Source organism: Camarhynchus parvulus, unplaced genomic scaffold (assembly GCF_901933205.1).
Source record: "Camarhynchus parvulus unplaced genomic scaffold, STF_HiC, whole genome shotgun sequence".
Taxonomy (NCBI): Eukaryota; Metazoa; Chordata; class Aves; order Passeriformes; family Thraupidae; genus Camarhynchus; species Camarhynchus parvulus.
In genome coordinates, this window is record NW_022148391.1 from 97,618 (window position 1) to 113,976 (window position 16,359).

Genomic DNA, 16,359 nt, shown 5'->3' on the forward strand with positions numbered 1-16,359 from the left:
GTTTTTATTTGGAAGGGGGCTGTGTCTTGCCTGGGTGATCCCAACCTTTGGGCAGGATTTTGTGGGGAGAAATCCGTGCTGGATTGCAAATTTTGGAGGCAGCAGCGCCTTTTGCTCCATTGGATCAATCATTTACCTGCCTCCAACCTTTGCTTCATTCCCTGCCCTGGGATGGGGGCACGGGGCTGGGGGGAATCTGGGGGTCACCAGAGTGGGGTGTCCCGCAGCATCCCTCTCCCTCCTGGATGCATCCCACCATCCCGGCTCCACTTGGCCCCTTTCTCCGCCGCGTGGGTCCCCGTGCAGGGCTGGGAAGGCGGCCCAGCGCCTCCAGGAGAAGGAGGAGGAGGAGGGGTGGGGAGAGGCCATGCCGGATCTTTGCCAGATGTGGGAAAGGAGAGAAGGGGGGACGCCTTTCCCGCTGCTTCCCAAACCTAGGGGGGACCCCGTTCCCCGACGCGCAGCCAGGGCAGGAATGGCCGGGATGCCACCACTCGCCCCAGTAGAACGGGACAACCCTGGGGTGACCCCAGGCCCCCCGTGCGGGTTTGGGGGGGGGTGGGTGGGTGCCGCTGGCGACCCCCCCCGCTCTCGCCCCCCTCCAATCCCGCATTGTTCCCGGCTCGGCGGGAGGAGGAGGAGCAGGGCCAAGGGCCAGCGGGAAGGCAGGCGGGAAGGCGGGCGCCGGGACGTGCTGGAGCCGCCTGTCATGTTGGTGGAGCTGCTCTTCCAGGCTGCCTGTGTGTCCCTGTTCCTCTCCAGCGGCCAGGGCAGGGTGTATCCCGCGAGGAAGAAGCCGGCCAGCTTTGCCGTGGAGAGGTAGCTGGATTCCCTCCTTTTCCTTCTCCCTCTTCCAGCTACACCTGGGATGGGCAGCCCGCCGGGCTCCGGCTATCCCTGCCTCCCGCTGCAGGAGGGCTTGGCCGGAGGGCTGGCACCCCACAATTCCCTCCCTCTTCGTGGGTCCAGGGGAGCGTGACACTGCTCCCCGCATCCCCGTGCTTCTCCCCTCATCCCTGTCCTTCTCCCCACATCCCTGTCTTGCTCCCCGTATCCCTGTCCAGCCGGGGGGCGCTTCTCCCGTCACCACGTGCTGGGATGTTCAGGACGGCTGGGAAGTGGTTGTCCCCTCTCCGTCCCACCTTATCCTACCTTCCTCTGATCCGTGCCACGCTCTGCTTCCCGGTGCATGGGCACATCCTGACCGCTCCAGTTGTCCCCTTGTCCTCACATTCCTGGGACCTTTGCTCCGTGCAGGGGGCTCAGGACAGGGTGGCCTCAGGCTCTGGTGTCCCACAGGCGCCGCGTGGGGCCCCACGTCTGCTTCCCAGGCTCCGGCAGCGGATGTTGTCCTGGCTGGATGCTGTCTCCGGGCAGCGGGAAGTGCACCCTGCGTGAGTACAGGGATCTGGGGGGCTTGTGGGGGTCCTGTTCCCATTCCCAGAGCTCCTGTTCCCATTCCCACAGCGCTCTGCTCCTTCGGCTGCGGTGGTGGTTCCTGCATCGCTCCCAACCTCTGCATGTGCCCGGATGGAGAGCAGGGAATCACCTGCCCAGGTACTGACAGAAGCGGCTATGCCGGATGCCCTTCCCTCTTCACACCATGAATCCCAAGGGATGGAGATGGCCATGAACACATGGGCACCGTGCCCAACCCTCTGCCCTCTCCATGCTACAAATCCCAGCAGATGGAGGTGACCGTGGCTCCTTGTCACTCCTCCCTGGCACTGTCCCCATCCCTGGGGAATCCATGAAGAGGGATGGGAAGCGGGTGGTCCTGGGGTGGCACGGGTACCCCGTGGATGCCATGTCCATGTTCTAGAACCGCCAGGGACTTGCGGAGAGTACGGCTGTGACCTGTCCTGTAACCATGGCGGCTGCCAGGAGGTCGCCCGCGTGTGTCCCGTTGGCTTCTCCATGGCCGAGACGGCCAACGGCGTCCGCTGCACCGGTGAGTGGGAGTGGTGTATCCTGACAGCTATGGGGAGTGGGAGTGGTATATCCTGATGGCTGTGGGGAGTGGGAGTGGTATATCCTGATGGCTGTGGGGAGTGGGAGTGGTGTATCCTGATGGCTATGGGGAGTGGGAGTGGTGTATCCACTCCCTGATGGGAGTGGGCATCCCCGTGGTGCCCACACCCCAAATCTGACCATTCCCCATGTCCCCCTAGATATCGATGAGTGCCAGAGCGCGGCCTGTGAGGGGACGTGCGTGAACACGGAGGGAGGCTTTGCCTGCGAGTGCGGAGCTGGCCGGGAGCTCTCTGCTGACCGCCGCAGCTGCCGGGGTGCGTGGGGTCCCAGGGGGGGCGGCTGGGGTTCCCGAGGGATCCTGACCCTCATCCCAACCCCCAGACACGGATGAATGCCAGGCCACGCCGTGCCAGCACCGCTGCGAGAACAGCGTGGGCAGCTACCGCTGCTCCTGCCGGCCCGGATACCACCTCCATGGGAATCGGCATTCCTGCGTGGGTGAGCACTGGGATGGGGCTCTTCCCATCACTCCCGGGGGAGGGAGGTGGCCCTGAGACCCTGAACACTGTGCCACACCCCCTTCCCTCTCCATGCCATGAATCCCAAGGGATGGAGGTGGTCACTGAGCCCCTGCATGTATGCTTAACCCTTATCCCTCTCCATGCCATGAATCCCAAGGGATGCAGGTGGCCATGAGTCTGTGGGCACTGTGCCAGACCCCCTTCCCTCATCATGCCACAAATCCCACGGGATGGAGGTGTCCATCAGCCCATGACCACAGTGCTGCCACCTCATCCTCACAGCCGCGTGGGCCATACTGGGGGCCCATCCTGGTGCTCCAGGCTCTTTCCTGGGCCATATCCCAGGGTGCAGCACCTCCTGCCACATTCCCTACTCCCGCAGATGTGGACGAGTGCCGACGGCCTGGCACACGCCGCTCCTGCCAGCACAGCTGCCACAACATTCCCGGCAGCTTCCGCTGCTCCTGCCACCCCGGATACCGGCTCAGCACAGACAGGGTGTCCTGCGAAGGTATCCATGTCCTTCTCCTGGCTGGAGGAGTAGAGTGGGATGCTCCCATCTCCCTGCCAGCCCCAAGTGATGTCTCTGCCTTCCTGATTTCCTTCCTAGGGTATCCCAAATCTATCCTGGCCCCGTCGCCCATCCTGCAATCCCTGCAGCATCCACCCACCCTTGTCCTGCTCCCTCCTGGCTCCCACCTGCTCCCAAGGGGCTCCCCCTCTCCCCACTTCCCTGTAGCAGCTCCTGGTACCCAATTCCCTCCCTCCTCCCCATCCTTGTCCCCTGAGCCATCCCCACGTGCCATGGAAGCCCCTGGCATCTCCATCCCACCATCTCATGATTGTTGGCACCGGGGAATCTCTCAGGAGCCCGGCAGTCGCTGGACAGAGCCAGGCTGCCAGAGCTGCACCTGCCAGGTCAGCGTCCCATCCTTCCATCCCATCCTTCCCATGGCACCGTCCCAACCTGGGATGAGCCACCATGTGTCCTGGCAGGGGGGACAAGTCCTCTGTGACACCGTGAGCTGCTCCGTTCCCTGCTCCCACCCGCTTCCCGCTCCGGCTGGGGGTTGCTGCCCCACCTGCACAGGTGAGTCCTGACCCCCTGATCCCCCCAGTTCCCAGGATGGTCCCCCTTGAATTCCCAAGGGGATGCCCCTGACCCCCATGGCTTGCAGGGTGCCTGCACGAGGGGGTGACCAGGGCCGAGGGCGATGTCTTCTCCCCATCCGATGGGAATTGCACCGTCTGCGTCTGCTTGGTGAGCTGGATTGGGATGGGAGAATCCCCCCTCATCCCTGGGAAACTCCCAGCACTGGAGACCCTTATCGCTGGGGACCCTCATCCTGCATCCTGGCTCAACCATGGATTGGGATGCTCTGGAGCTGATGACATCCTCCCCTCATCCCTGGGAAATCGGGGTCCTCTTTCCCAACCCCATGTTCCCCTCCATAGGCCGGGAATGTCTCCTGCCTGTCCCCGGAATGTCCCCCAGGATCCTGCCCCAGCCCCTCTCCGGCTGACTGCTGCTCCTGCAATCCAGGTGATCCCAGGACCCCTGCTCTGGGGGGTGTGAGTACCCCCAGGCTGAGCTGGGGGTGAGGGAAGAGCCGTGCTTGGCTCTCCAGCGCCACTCCTTCCCCTTTTCCCAGAAAAGTGCAATTTCCGGGGACGCACATACGCACACGGAGCCCGGTTCAGCCTGGATGGGGACGACTGCACCACCTGTGTCTGCCAGGTGGGTCCTGGATGTCCCCAGGGATGAGGGTCCCCAAAGCTGGGAGGTCCCCAGGGATGAGGATTCCCTGGGATAATCCAGTCTTTCCCAGTACCTGCTGGGGGCATCCCAGCTTCACTCAGGGCTGATGGTAGGGACAGCAGGTGACCCATTCCCGTGTCCCCAGGGAGGAGAGGTGGAATGTTCCTTCACTCCCTGCCCCGTGCTGGATTGTCCCCAGCACCAGCGGCAGCTGGGTCCCGGGCAGTGCTGCTCCACCTGCCGGGACCCTCCAGCCCCTGCCGGTGAGTCGGGATGAGTGACACGGCTGGGAATGGGCAGGGAGGGACAGGGAGAGGGATGAGGGGGAAAAGCTGAGGGAAACGGGAATGGCATGGCATGGGAAGAAGAGCTGTGATAGAGGATGTGGGGGACACTTGGGGATGGGGAGAGTGAGATGCTGGGACATTTGGGGATCAGATGTGGGGAAGGGAGGGGTGGGATGAGGGGGGACAGCTGAAGATGGCAAGGGTGAGATGTAGGGGACACAGGTGGGATGTGGGGATACTCGATGATAGGAAGGGTGGGAGATGGGGAACACCTAGGAACAGGAAGGGTGGAATATAGGGAACCCCTGGGGACAGGAAGGGTAGGTTTTACAGGACAGCTGGGAACAGGGTTCCTACTCAGGTTGCTTCCTGGATGACAACGGCGTGGAGTTTCCCGTTGGACAGATCTGGTCTCCGGGCGATCCCTGTGAGTTATGCATCTGCCAGGTGAATGAGAACCTGCTCTGCTTCATTCCCTCTTCCCTGTCCCTGCCCCAGCGCACGGCTCCTGCTCCATTCCCACCCTCAGGATGCCCGTAGCCTGTCAGGCCCCAAATCCCCCAAATCCGGCGGGTTTGGGAATCCCGAGGTGTCTGTCAGGGTGTTCCCGCCTGCAGGCAGACGGCTCCGTGAGCTGCCAGCGCACGGATTGTGTGGAGACGTGTCCTTATCCCATCCGCATTCCCGGGCAGTGCTGCCCCGACTGCTCCGCAGGTGAGGGCGCGCCCGGAATTCCGGGATTTTGAGCTGCCCGGGGTCCGCCTGAGCCCCTCTCCCCGCAGGCTGCACCTACATGGGGAGGATCTTTTCCAACAACGAGACCTTCCCGTCGGCGCTGGATCCCTGCCTGAGCTGCATCTGCCTGGTGAGGGCTGGGCCGGGCATTCCCAGAGGATTTGCGGCTCCCGCCCCGTGGGCTGAAGCCCGGTTTTTGGCTCCGTTGCAGGGAAAAGCTCCGGGGGCGCTCCGGGGTTCCTAATGCCCGGCCCTCGGGGGTCTCTCCCGTCTCTCGCAGCTGGGCTCGGTGGCCTGCTCGCCTCTGGAATGTGCCATCGTGTGCTCCTACCCCTTCCACCCCGAGGGTCGGTGCTGCCCCGTCTGTGAGGGTACGAGCTCGGGCAGGTCCCCAAAACCCCCTGAACCCCCCAAAATCTCCCCGAGCCCCCCAAAACCCCCTCTGGACCTTGGTCCCTGCAGACTGCAACTACCAGGGCAGGAAGGTGGAGAACGGCCAGAGCTTCATTCCCGAGGGACAGCCCTGTACCCGCTGCACCTGCCAGGTGAGACCTCCTGCCCATTCCCATGGGATGCCCGTGTCCATGGTGCCTGTGCCAGTGTCATTGGATCCCAGCAAGGGCTGGGCTGGCTGATCCCTGTTTTTCCAGCTTGGAGAGGTGAGCTGTGAGGAGAGGCCGTGCCCCCGCTCCTGCTCTGAGCCCCACACACTGCCCATGGGCTGCTGCCCATCCTGCCCAGGTAATGGGATCCCTGGATCCATCCCCAGGCACTTGGATGTGCCCCCTCCAGACTGGGGGTGCTGGCAAAGAGGTCGGTGCTGACCAAAATCCTCCCTCTGTCAGTCACAGACATCCGGCTCCTGCTGCAGGGCAGTGACCTGTCCCCATCCTCATCCCAGTCCTCATCCCAGTCCCCATCCTCATCCCAGTCCTCATCCCAGTCCCCATCCTTAACCACATCCTCTTCCCATCCTCATCCCAGTCCCCAGTCCCTGAAGATTCACCCCCTGGCACCCCTCAACACCACCGCTACCGCCTGGCCCAGCTCCTGCTTCCCACCACACCCCCCCTTGGCCCCTCTCCAGGGATTTGGGGTGCTGGGATGCCCCCTCCGACCACTCCAATTCCTTCTGGGTACCCCTTGGCACCCACAGCACCCCCTGACCCCCTCTGTGAGGCCACAGCTCCCCCTGATGCCACAGGCAGCCCTGAGGTTCAGGGATCCCCCAGGAATGAGGATCCCTCTGCGGTGCCATTGGACAGCCCCAGGTTCCAGGTGCCAGGTGTGCCTGGAACACCGTGAGGAGGAGAAGGAGGATGAAGGAAAGGAGGAAAAGGGGGTCTGCAGGACCAGCAGGCCTGGCCCTGGGGAGGGAGCAGCTGTCCCCCTGCCACCAATAAAGTCACTCTGGTATTTATTCCCTGTCCCCTCATCCCTGCACCCACCAGCGCGGGGAGCCCTGGGGCTTGTCCTCTGGGAATTTAGGGATGAGTGGTTTTCCAGGATGATGAGGACAGTGCTGGAGGTGTTTAGCCCCCTCACCCTGAGTAGGGTTTGGGGACAGGAGGGACATGTCCTGCCCCAGGTCCCCCAGGCTGGGAGCTCCTCAGGGATGAGCAGAGCCACATCCAGGCTCCCATCCCTGGGGCACAGCGACATCCTTGGCAGGTGGAGCTGAGGGTGGCACCAGGGACACGCCACATTCCCAGGCATGTGTTGGCATTCCTCAGAGAGACACGGCACAGGGGCGCTTCTCCACACCTTTATTGTCCTCGGTGGTGGCAGGAGGGCCGGGAAAGGGACAAGCCCTGCCAGCCACCGAGTTGGGGACACCTGGGATTCCCATCCCAGCTCAGGGCAGCCGGGACAGCCCCACCTTGTTGTTGGCCCTGTCGAAGATGACGTAATACTCCCGGATAAAGACGTCCCCCAGGATCCAGAGCTCGCCCTCCTCCGTGGGCGCATCCATGCCTTGCAATGCCAGGGTGCAGTACCCGTTACTCTGCTCCAAGGACATGGAAGGGGGTGGTCACCAGCTGTCAGATCCCTCCCTCTATCCCCACAAACCCATTCCCAATGGGATGCTCACCCTTAACACGTAGGCTCTGGGCGGCACTGGGAATTCCTTGCCATTGATATGGAAGATGAGGCTGGGAAGGTTTCTGATGGCCTCACAGCTGATCTGGGGAGGACACGGCAGGTTAGTGGCCATTCCAGCTGGGATCAAATGTCCTAAGGAGCATCCTGAGCCTCACCTCACCACTGGAGCTGGCACCAAGGCGCCTCATGAGGGTCCGGAAGGCCCGGATAGGAACAGCCAACAGAGTGGTTCCTGTATCCACAATGGCCTGGCATCCTGAGGAACAGGCCACTGGAGTCCCGCTGACGGAGACACTGGGAAGAGGGATGCAGAGTGAGCCTGGACTCCCCAAAACACTGTCTGGAGGGCAGGGAATACTGGGAATACCTCTCCATGGAGATCTGCCAGTAGGTTTCAGCAGAGAGAGGGATCCAGGAGATGCCTCTGGTGGTGTAGTAGGGATCAATGGCACCGAAGAGGACAAAGCTCCCACCTTCGTCGTCCCTGGAAAGGGAGATCCATCTGGGCTGGTTCCCAGCCCCCCAACACCTCCATTCCCATTGGAAAATGGGGCCAGTGTGAGGGAAAAGGGAGAAATCCTCAGCAGCTTTGGCTGGGATTTACCTGCTCAGGTAGACAGAGAAAAGATTCTTATCCACAAGGTTTTCCACCATCATGTTGTCGAAGACAGGGGTGGCTCCGGAGGAGGCAATGCTTGGGAATGCCAATCCCAGGATGCCATCAAAGGGGGTGTAGTAGAAGAAATCCCCTGGCTCTGTCTCAGCCAGCCCAAAAATCTGGTTGCGGACGTTGATGCCAGCAACCTGGGAGAAAGGAGACAGGTGTGGATTGGGCAGGATCCCGTGGGATCCCATGGGATGAGGGGGCTGGAGCTCCTGGCCGTACATCGACGGTGTCATATCCCAGGACTCCGGTCATGCTTCCTGTGCCATAGGCGATGAACAGGGTGTCATTGGTGCTGAGGAACGTGGAGGATTCCGCGGGATTGAAGCGGTTGTGGTTCCCTGTGGGGGTGGGAAGGATGGGGATTGTCTGGGATTTGTCCCTTGGGAAAGATGGGCAGAGCCATGCAGGACTCCCAAAGGACACATCCCAGACTCATTCCAGACACCTACTGCAGGCTGGGCTGGAGCAGAAGACTGAGGGAACCCAGAGGTTGGAGGAGCCGGTGTCGAAGACCACGGTGAATTCCTGAGGTGGGGTCCCAATGGAGATAGTGCCAAAGTACTCATCCTATTGGAATGGGATTGGGAAGGGGTTAAGGGGATGGGGAAAGGAGTATGGATAAGGGGCTAATGGAATAACTTACAGGGATAGGGAAGGGACTAGTGGAATGGATAACAGGCCAATGGGATGGGGAAGGAGCCAGTGTCCCCCTGTGCTCCCTGATCCCAGTTCCCAATCCCAGCCCCTCACATCCATGTAGTTCTCCAGGGGCTCCATGGCGATGCCCGGGAAATACTTGGCAGCCAGGTTGTAGGGATGCTGCTCCAGGTAACTCTCCAGCAATCCCTGCTCCCGCAGCCTCTGCCGCAGCGACTTCATCTTCCTCAGGGGCACCCTGTGGACAGGGACCGGGATGCATCACTGGGATGTGCCATTGGGATCACCCCACATCCCACATCCCTGTTTTGGGGACCCCCTGGGGCTCACCTGGTCTCGAGGCCCTGGGCCAGGCCCACCAGGGCAAGGAGCAGGAGCAGCTTCATGGTGGGAGCTCACGGAAAATGTGCCTCCGATCCCGGCCCCGCTCCTTATATCCTGGCTCCGGTGTTTGGCCGGAGGCCCCGATAAGAAAGGCAAACTGCTCCTGGGATGGTTATCAAAATGTCCTTAAGGGGAGGTGGGAATGTCAAGCCAGGGGATCCCCATATTCCCGGGGGGATTCAGGCCACAAGTATGTTGGGATGGGCAGGAAGCACTCCCGGTTATTCTGTGGGAGCTGGTGGGAATGCAGGGCTGTTTGGACCCTGAACCCTCTAATTCCTTGCTGGAGGGTTTGAGCCAGACACTTCCAGGAATGGGGCAGCCACAGCTTCCCTGGGAATTCCATTCCCAGGAATGACTCACCACCCTCTCAAGGAAGAATTTCTTCCCAATATCTCATCTAAACCTGTCCTCTGCTACTAGGAAGCTGTTCCCCCTTCTCCTGTCACTCCAGGTCCTTTTATAAAGTCCCTCTCCAGCTCCCCCGGAACTCCTTAAAGTGCTGGAAGAGACTCCAAGGTCTCTCCAGGTCCTTCTCCTTCTCTTCTTGCCAAGGCTCCATGAAGGATTTTCAGGCTGCCAGGTCCAGATTTTCCATTCTGGGAATCAGCCAAGGCAATCTCCTTTCCAGCCCCCTAAAACACATCCCATCCTCCTTTGTTTTTCCTCAGGGATAATCCAGTGCTCCGTCCCTTTTCTCCCAACATTCCCCATCCAGGTTCTTCCTCGTTTCACTCCCCCAGTGCAACCTAGCATCATGCCCTCAGATTCTTCTATCATTCTGAGCTGGGATGGGGCTGATTCCAAGGGAGGAATGCCAGCTCCAGCCTTAGGGAGCCTTTGATCTCCTCCAGGACAAGGTGACCGCTCAGGAGCCATGGATCCAGCACGTGGTGACGTGACCGAAGCCAAGTTTCCCAATCCCACTCCTGTGACCTTCATCCAGAGCTTGGCTTTCCCCCAGCTCATCCCAGTTTTCCCCCAGTTCAGGGACTTTGGATGTGGGAATGGAGTGACAGGAGAAGGGGAATGGCCTCAAACTGGAAAACAGGATATTGGGAGGAACCTCTTACCTGTGAGGCTGGTGAGGCCCTGGAATGGATTTCCCAGAGAAACTGTGGCTGCCCCATCCCTGGAAGTGTCCAAAGCCAGGTTGGAGAAACCAACCTGGAATGTGTCCCTGCAGATTTTGGAGTTACCAAGTTTTCCTCCTTTTTTGGCCAAAATAGTACAGAAAACAAAAATATGAAGCTTTCCCAGAGCTATTTATGCATTGAATTCCCAGAATGGCCATCCTTGGGCATCAGGATTCCTGTTTTCTCAATGGGAAAAAAACCCACATTTGCCCAATTATGGGAAGTTCCAGGACAAGCTTATTGTGCTGCTGGTAAATCCCATCCAAGCAGAACAATGGATCCAACAGGGATGGATTTTTGGACGGATGATATCCACAGAGGAAAGAAGCTGGGGAATTCAGGACTGGGAAAAAATGGGAATTGCTACTTAGCACTAATTAAATCCAGACTAAAATCTGGGAGGATGGAAAAACAATCCCTTTTAGGGTGTGAAATGGCTTCCTGGGAGAGAAATCCTGGATTTTCCCAACCTTGGTGGGGAAATGGAGGGCATGAGATGCTGGATCCTGCATTAATCCATCCCGGTGCTTGGGAGCTCTGTGGATGGGAGCAGGTGGCCTCCCTGCCACAGCTTTCCTTGGCACCAGAGGGCACCACAGCATGCAGAGATCCCAAAACCCCCCCCGCTGGAAAGATGGATCTGGAAGCTGTCCCTCCCGGGCTGGGCGAGGATTCCCAGGAAATAACGCCCCCAGAATGTAGGCTTTTACCGGGAAAAATCAGATTTTTAATGTCATTTTGATGTGGAAACACCCCTTGGGATGAATTTAACTTTCATGGGAATCACCCTCTGGATCAAACAGGGATTTTCAGGCTTTTGGGATATCAAAACTCATTCTGACAAAACTTCCTTAATTTTATCTCTGCAGCCTCCCAAAAAATTCCCCTTGTGGAGACAGAGCTTTTCTTGGAAATGGATTCATGAAGTCAACTTTTCCAGGCCCTGTTCCCAGTTTTTCTTGTCCCTTCCCTCAAGGCTTTTATCACACGGGCGCTTTATCGGAGCTGTCAGATGAAAGGAGGGAAATCTGACGCTCCTGAGGTGTCAAATTTCCGGGATTGGATTAAAAATATTTGATTAACTTATCAAGGAAGCCCAGGGATATTGGCTGATCCTTGTGGGAATGGAATTTGGCAGAACAGGACCTCAGGGTTCTTTTCTGACTTCAGGTCACCTTTTCCTACCTGCTCTGGGTGATTTGGGCTGGGATTAAGATATCATCCAAGGGAAAAAAACATGTGGAACCATCTTTTGTGGAAATTAAGGATATTAATAAGCAGCTAATGGAAATATCCTTCCAAACCCACCTGTTTATCCCAGATTTATTTCTGGATAACACTTTTAAGTGGGTATTTTTCAGTTTCTTCTGTGCAAATCCAAACACAATTTTCCCCTCTCCTCAAACCTTATGTTTTAATATAAAATGTTAATTAAACATTTTCCAGCTTTTCCAGGTCTGTGGAAACTGTTCCAAAAGAAGCCTGGAAAATGTTTTTTCCCTTTGGCAAGTCAAGTCCGTTTTCTTTCCCATGGCACTGGTGGTTTGACCTGGTTATCAGCCACGCTGGGAACAAACTGTGCTTGATTTATCCAGAATTATTTGGGATCATATGACTCCCATTTGTTCCACAACAGCTCTCAGGTGATGGATGGGGTCAGAGGTGCCTTTCCCAGATCCCAGCACTTCTGGAACAGCTGGGTGACCTTGCCCAGACTGCCAAAGTCTCCAGAAGGAGCAGAAATCACGGAGCCCTTCCCCTGCCTCATCCCTGCTTGGGTTTTGGGAATGTGGCGTTACAGGTGGAAAAGTGCAGCATTTTGCAAGCATATTTTGGAAAAGTTGGGTGATGGGACTGGAGCTTTCTCGGGAATATTCCTGTGTCATGCGAGGAGGAGCTAACCAGGTATTCCAGAGGAATTTGCTTCGATCCGGCTGGAAGAACCCGACATTTTATGAATATTTGGGGATATTGCCGAGCTCTGTATGTGCTTCCTAAACCACTTCCAACCTGGTCTTGGACACTTCCAGGTATGAAGCAACTGCAGCTTCTCTGGGCATCTCGCTTTGCAACCCTCACAGGGAAGGAAATATTCCCGATCTCCAACTTAAACCCGCCCTGTGGCCATGCGAAGCCTTTCCCCCTTTCCCTATCGCTCCAAGCCCTCCTCCAAAACCCCTCTCCAGCTCTCCCTGAACCCCTTACACCCCGGAAACACGAAGGATATAATTCCTAGAGCAGCTACAGCTCGGGGAAAGCCCCGCGGGTAGCCAAAGAGCGATTATTGATTAAAAAATGCCATTAAATTGATCCGTGCTCCTGCCCCCCCAACATGGCGGCACTGGGAGGAACCACCCCCCTCACGCCCGAGGGGGGGGCACCCCTCCCGCCCTGCCCGTGGTGGCTCCGCCCACTTCCGGTTTACTCCGGAAGCCGGAAGCGGCGGCGACCGGAGGGTCGTGCCGGAGCTTTGGTGAGTCCGTGGGAGGGCCGGGAATGGGAATAACGGGAATAACGGCGGGATAACGGGGATAATGGAGCTGCTCCCGCCACGGTGTTCGCTGCAGCCCCGCAAGTGGGCAGCTCTTTGCGTCCCCTTTCCTGAGCGGCCGTGGAAGCTTCCCAGACCGCGCCCCAAGCGTTCCCACTCCCGCCGTTCCCGCTTCTCCCTCTTAAACTCCATGAAAGTTCGCTGATACCCCCCTAAAAAACCCAAATCAGTTGATTTTTGCCCCACACCTGCAGCGCGGGATTTAATTCCCAGTTTTTCCCTCGGACAGGTTCGTCTGGATCGTGGGTTGGGCAAGCCCGAGCCTCAGCGTGGCTGTTGCGGCATTCCCGGTGTAATATCCTTGGGATGAGAGGTAGAAGAGCTTGGAGTGAATAGGACAGCGCAGGTGTGTTGTAGTTCCTTGGTTTTTAGGACATTTCCCACATTATTCCATCCCATCTCTTGGAATTTGCACCACACACGGAATGCTTGCTAAACGTATCAGGCAGCTGGGAATACTCGGGGTAAATCATGGATATGGTGCAGGAGGTCCATAATTTCCCTGATCTTTTTGTTATGTTCACTGAATTCCATGGCAGGAGGGTGGAATTAGATGATCCCTGAGGTCCTTCCCAGCCCTGTGGGCATGGTGGGATATGATCAGATCCCAGTTTCCCTGGTGGGATGGGATGGGATGGAGGCTGGAATGAGGTGGATTCTGGAGTGGGATGCAGACATCCAGCTGGAATTTGCAAGTCGGGGCTGTGGGTGGATTTTTCCTTGACAAAACACCCTGGCACACACAGAATTCCATCCAGACAGGCTTGGGAAAGGGGGAAAAGTCTTTTCCCAAGCAGGAGTTAGTGGGAATGCTGTTTCTCCCTCTCAGTTAACAGAACCCAGTGCAGCTGCTCCAAGGGCTTTAACCACCCTGGATTTCAGCTGGAAACCTATTCCCAGTTGGATTTGGGAGTTGATTTGCCTCTTTTTCCACACCCCAGCAATCTGGGAGGATGGATACGCTGAGGAACCGGACAGTGGAGGAGCTCCAGGAGCTGCAGGAGGATTCCCAGGAGATCGAGCGCTTGGCTTTGGAATCGCAGGAGGTTTGTGCCAGGAGGTGACCCCGGGCTGTCCTTGTCCCCTTCCTTTGCTCACCATCCCAAATTCCACAGGTCCAGGAGCTCCAGCTGGAAAGGGAGATGGCCCTGGCTGCCAACCGGAGCTTGGCCGAGCAGAACCTGAAATTCCAGGCGCCGCTGGAGACGGGGCGCAGCGACCTCTCCAAGAAATACCAGGAGCTGCAGGAGCTGGCTGGGAGGTGCAGGGAGCAGAAGGAGAAGCTGGGTGAGCACTGGCATCTTCGCCCAGGAAGGATTCTGCTTCCTGGAAAACTGATATCCCTCTTTTTTCCAGCAGCCGGAGAGGTGGAGGATGTTATTCCTCTCGGGTTTCCCTCCTTCCATCAGCAGTTCCCAAGCCCTTTCCTGTGGGCTCTTTGCTGGTTTTTGCCTGGTTTCTGTTCTGTGGCAGTGATTTTTCCTTGGTTTTTCTTTCCCCCCCCTTTTTTTTTTTCCCAGAGAAATTCTCAGCAGCGCTGCAGCCTCAGACTTTGCTGGATCTCCTCCAGATAGAAAGCCAGAAGATTGAAGAGGAATCTGAGGTGAGTTTAGGCCTTAAATCCATTGGGAATCCCAGTGATTCATCCTCAGAAGACTTGCAATTAAACCCAGTCCCTAAAATCATGGATTATCTTTGGAGTCTGCTGGGTTTTCTCCAAAGAACTGGATCCATCCTTGTTTGTGTGTGGGATGTGACTGGGAGAGACCTAAATCAGGATTTTAGGGAAGAGGAGCAGAGGGATGCAGGAATGAGCCCGAGGCTGTTCCTCTCTTGCAGAAAATGGCTGAGAAGTTCCTGGAGGGGGAGGTGCCCCTGGAGACATTCCTGGAGCAGTTTTCTGGGATGAGGAAGTTGTCCCACCTGCGCCGGGTCCGAGTGGAAAAGCTGCAGGAGATCGTGAGGAAGTCGGAGGGATCCCAGGAGCGCACCAGGGACTCTCAGCCACCTCTTCCTCCTCCTCCTCCTCCTCACATTCCCACGGATCCGCCAAAGCCCTTCCCATCGGGATCTCCAGCCTTCCCTCTGCCCTACAGCCCGGCTCCAATCCTTCCTCCCGGCCCCACTGCCCACGGAGCGCTTCCTCCCGCCCCTTTCCCGGGATCCCCGGTCACCGTGGGACACGTGGCTTCCTCCCAGCCCAGCTCCCAGTCCTCCTTTCCCTACCCTGTTGCTCCAGCTCCCGGATATCCAGCGGCTTCCGCTGCTGACTCTGCGCCGGGGTATCCCAAATCCACCTCGGGAGGCTTTTCCTGGTCTCCATCCCGGGGCCCACCACAGCCCTTGCCCTATCCTCCTCCCCAGCCCTCTCCTCCCTCTGCCAGACCGGGATACTCTCCCTACATCCCACCTGGACCAGGGAGACCACAGTGTCCGTACCCCACTCAGCCCCCTCTCCCGAATTTCCCGGTCCCAACGCAGGCTCCCTATCCCGGGCCTCCCCCTCCCTTTGGATACCCCCCACCTCCGAACCCTCAGCGTCCTACCTGGCCTGGATACTAATCCAGGACTTCTGGGGAGCATCCTGTGCTAATTCCTCCTTTTTTTGGGGACTGAGGAAGAGGAGGGATTCCAGAGTGTTGCTCCTGGATCCGTTGGTGCAAAGGAATTACACGGGATAAGTCACGGCTCCGGAGGTTGGAGTGAGAGGCAGAGCCAGACCAGCAGAAATCCCAAGAGGAGAAACCTCCAGGGAAACCTTGGAGCACCTTCCAGTGCCTAGAGGGGCTCCAAAAGAACTGGACCAGGATTTGGACAAAGACTTGGAGTGATGGGATAGCGGGGAATGGCTTCACACTGTCAAAGGGTCGGTTTAGGTGGGATTTTGGGAAGAAATTCTTCCCTACGATGGTGGTAAGACCCTGGAGTGGATTTCCCAGGGAAGCAATGGCAGCTCCATCCCTGGAAATATCCGAGGCCAGGTTGGACAGGGCTTGGAGCAAGTGGAAAGGGATTGGAAGTGGCTGATCCCTAAGATCCCTTTTCACCCAAACCATTCCAGGGTTGTCAGTGGGAGTTGGTGATTCCCACCCGGGCCTGGGCAGCCTCCAGTATTCCCGACCTCCTGTGTGGTTTTTTGGGCTCCTCACATCTCCCTTCTCAGGAAACACTTGGAAACGGAGGGAATGACAAATGATGGAAACGGGATTTGCTTTGCTCAGCACTTTATCCTTCAAATCCTGCCTGTGTCCCTTTAAGTTATTTATAAGGAACGGTTACTAATGGACTAGGATGAGGGCTTGATGGAAGCAATTCCATCCCTGGGATTAATTAGAGTAATAAAACTGGATGAATTAATTGCACTCTGGAGTTGTGGCCCTGGTTACTTTGGGAAACAACGGAACATCCGGATAAGGATTGATCCCTTTATGCCTTCCTGGCATCCAACTTCCTTTGGATCCCATCACTGAAATCTTTCACCCCCTCCCAGAACCATCTTCAATTCCTGTGTTTCTTGCATTTATCCCTGGGATAAAAACCAGGGAAAAAGGAGTTTCCCTGTCCCACTTTTCCCTCCTGACTGGG

The 16,359-nt window shown here is 57.7% G+C and overlaps 3 protein-coding genes across 3 annotated transcripts; 2 read left to right on the forward strand and 1 right to left on the reverse strand.

Moving 5' to 3' along the window:
- The first annotated feature begins 657 nt into the window (after window positions 1–657).
- On the forward strand, window positions 658–6,684 carry VWCE (von Willebrand factor C and EGF domains). The gene is given in 20 exon segments (XM_030970403.1): window positions 658–819; window positions 1,300–1,394; window positions 1,468–1,557; window positions 1,823–1,951; window positions 2,172–2,288; window positions 2,356–2,472; window positions 2,878–3,413; window positions 3,492–3,585; window positions 3,674–3,756; window positions 3,951–4,038; window positions 4,148–4,233; window positions 4,400–4,517; window positions 4,903–4,988; window positions 5,159–5,255; window positions 5,324–5,406; window positions 5,557–5,647; window positions 5,739–5,821; window positions 5,927–6,017; window positions 6,122–6,234; window positions 6,237–6,684. Coding segments are annotated over 20 exon segments (2,652 nt in total). The 5' UTR covers window positions 658–709; the 3' UTR covers window positions 6,582–6,684.
- Window positions 6,685–7,131: 447 nt separating this feature from the next.
- Window positions 7,132–11,464, reverse strand: LOC115916698 (pepsin A-like). The gene is made up of 10 exons (XM_030970425.1): window positions 11,409–11,464; window positions 9,034–9,190; window positions 8,797–8,941; window positions 8,496–8,613; window positions 8,266–8,384; window positions 7,984–8,183; window positions 7,747–7,863; window positions 7,535–7,673; window positions 7,369–7,461; window positions 7,132–7,281 (listed from the first exon to the last, which is right to left on the reverse strand). The coding sequence occupies exons 2-10, from the start codon at window positions 9,087–9,089 to the stop codon at window positions 7,132–7,134; spliced, it is 1,137 nt and encodes a 378-aa protein (XP_030826285.1). The 5' UTR covers window positions 9,090–9,190; window positions 11,409–11,464.
- A 1,185-nt stretch (window positions 11,465–12,649) lies between these two features.
- On the forward strand, window positions 12,650–16,136 carry VPS37C (VPS37C subunit of ESCRT-I). Its single transcript, XM_030970424.1, has 6 exons — window positions 12,650–12,696; window positions 13,004–13,120; window positions 13,716–13,820; window positions 13,890–14,061; window positions 14,295–14,377; window positions 14,614–16,136. The coding sequence occupies exons 3-6, from the start codon at window positions 13,728–13,730 to the stop codon at window positions 15,334–15,336; spliced, it is 1,071 nt and encodes a 356-aa protein (XP_030826284.1). The 5' UTR covers window positions 12,650–12,696; window positions 13,004–13,120; window positions 13,716–13,727; the 3' UTR covers window positions 15,337–16,136.
- Window positions 16,137–16,359: the final 223 nt, after the last annotated feature.

Excerpts from the sequence above, each read along its gene's own strand:
- VPS37C (XM_030970424.1), top strand. The coding sequence starts at position 13,728 with ATGGATACGCTGAGGAACCGGACAGTGGAGGAGCTCCAGGAGCTGCAG. Across the intron at positions 14,062-14,294 it reads GGAGCAGAAGGAGAAGCTGG|AGAAATTCTCAGCAGCGCTG; the intron begins GTGAGCACTGGC and ends TTTTTTTCCCAG. Across the intron at positions 14,378-14,613 it reads AGATTGAAGAGGAATCTGAG|AAAATGGCTGAGAAGTTCCT; the intron begins GTGAGTTTAGGC and ends CCTCTCTTGCAG.
- LOC115916698 (XM_030970425.1), bottom strand. The coding sequence starts at position 9,089 with ATGAAGCTGCTCCTGCTCCTTGCCCTGGTGGGCCTGGCCCAGGGCCTC. Across the intron at positions 8,184-8,265 it reads TGGGATATGACACCGTCGAT|GTTGCTGGCATCAACGTCCG; the intron begins GTACGGCCAGGA and ends CCTTTCTCCCAG. Across the intron at positions 7,674-7,746 it reads TGGCAGATCTCCATGGAGAG|TGTCTCCGTCAGCGGGACTC; the intron begins GTATTCCCAGTA and ends CCCTCTTCCCAG.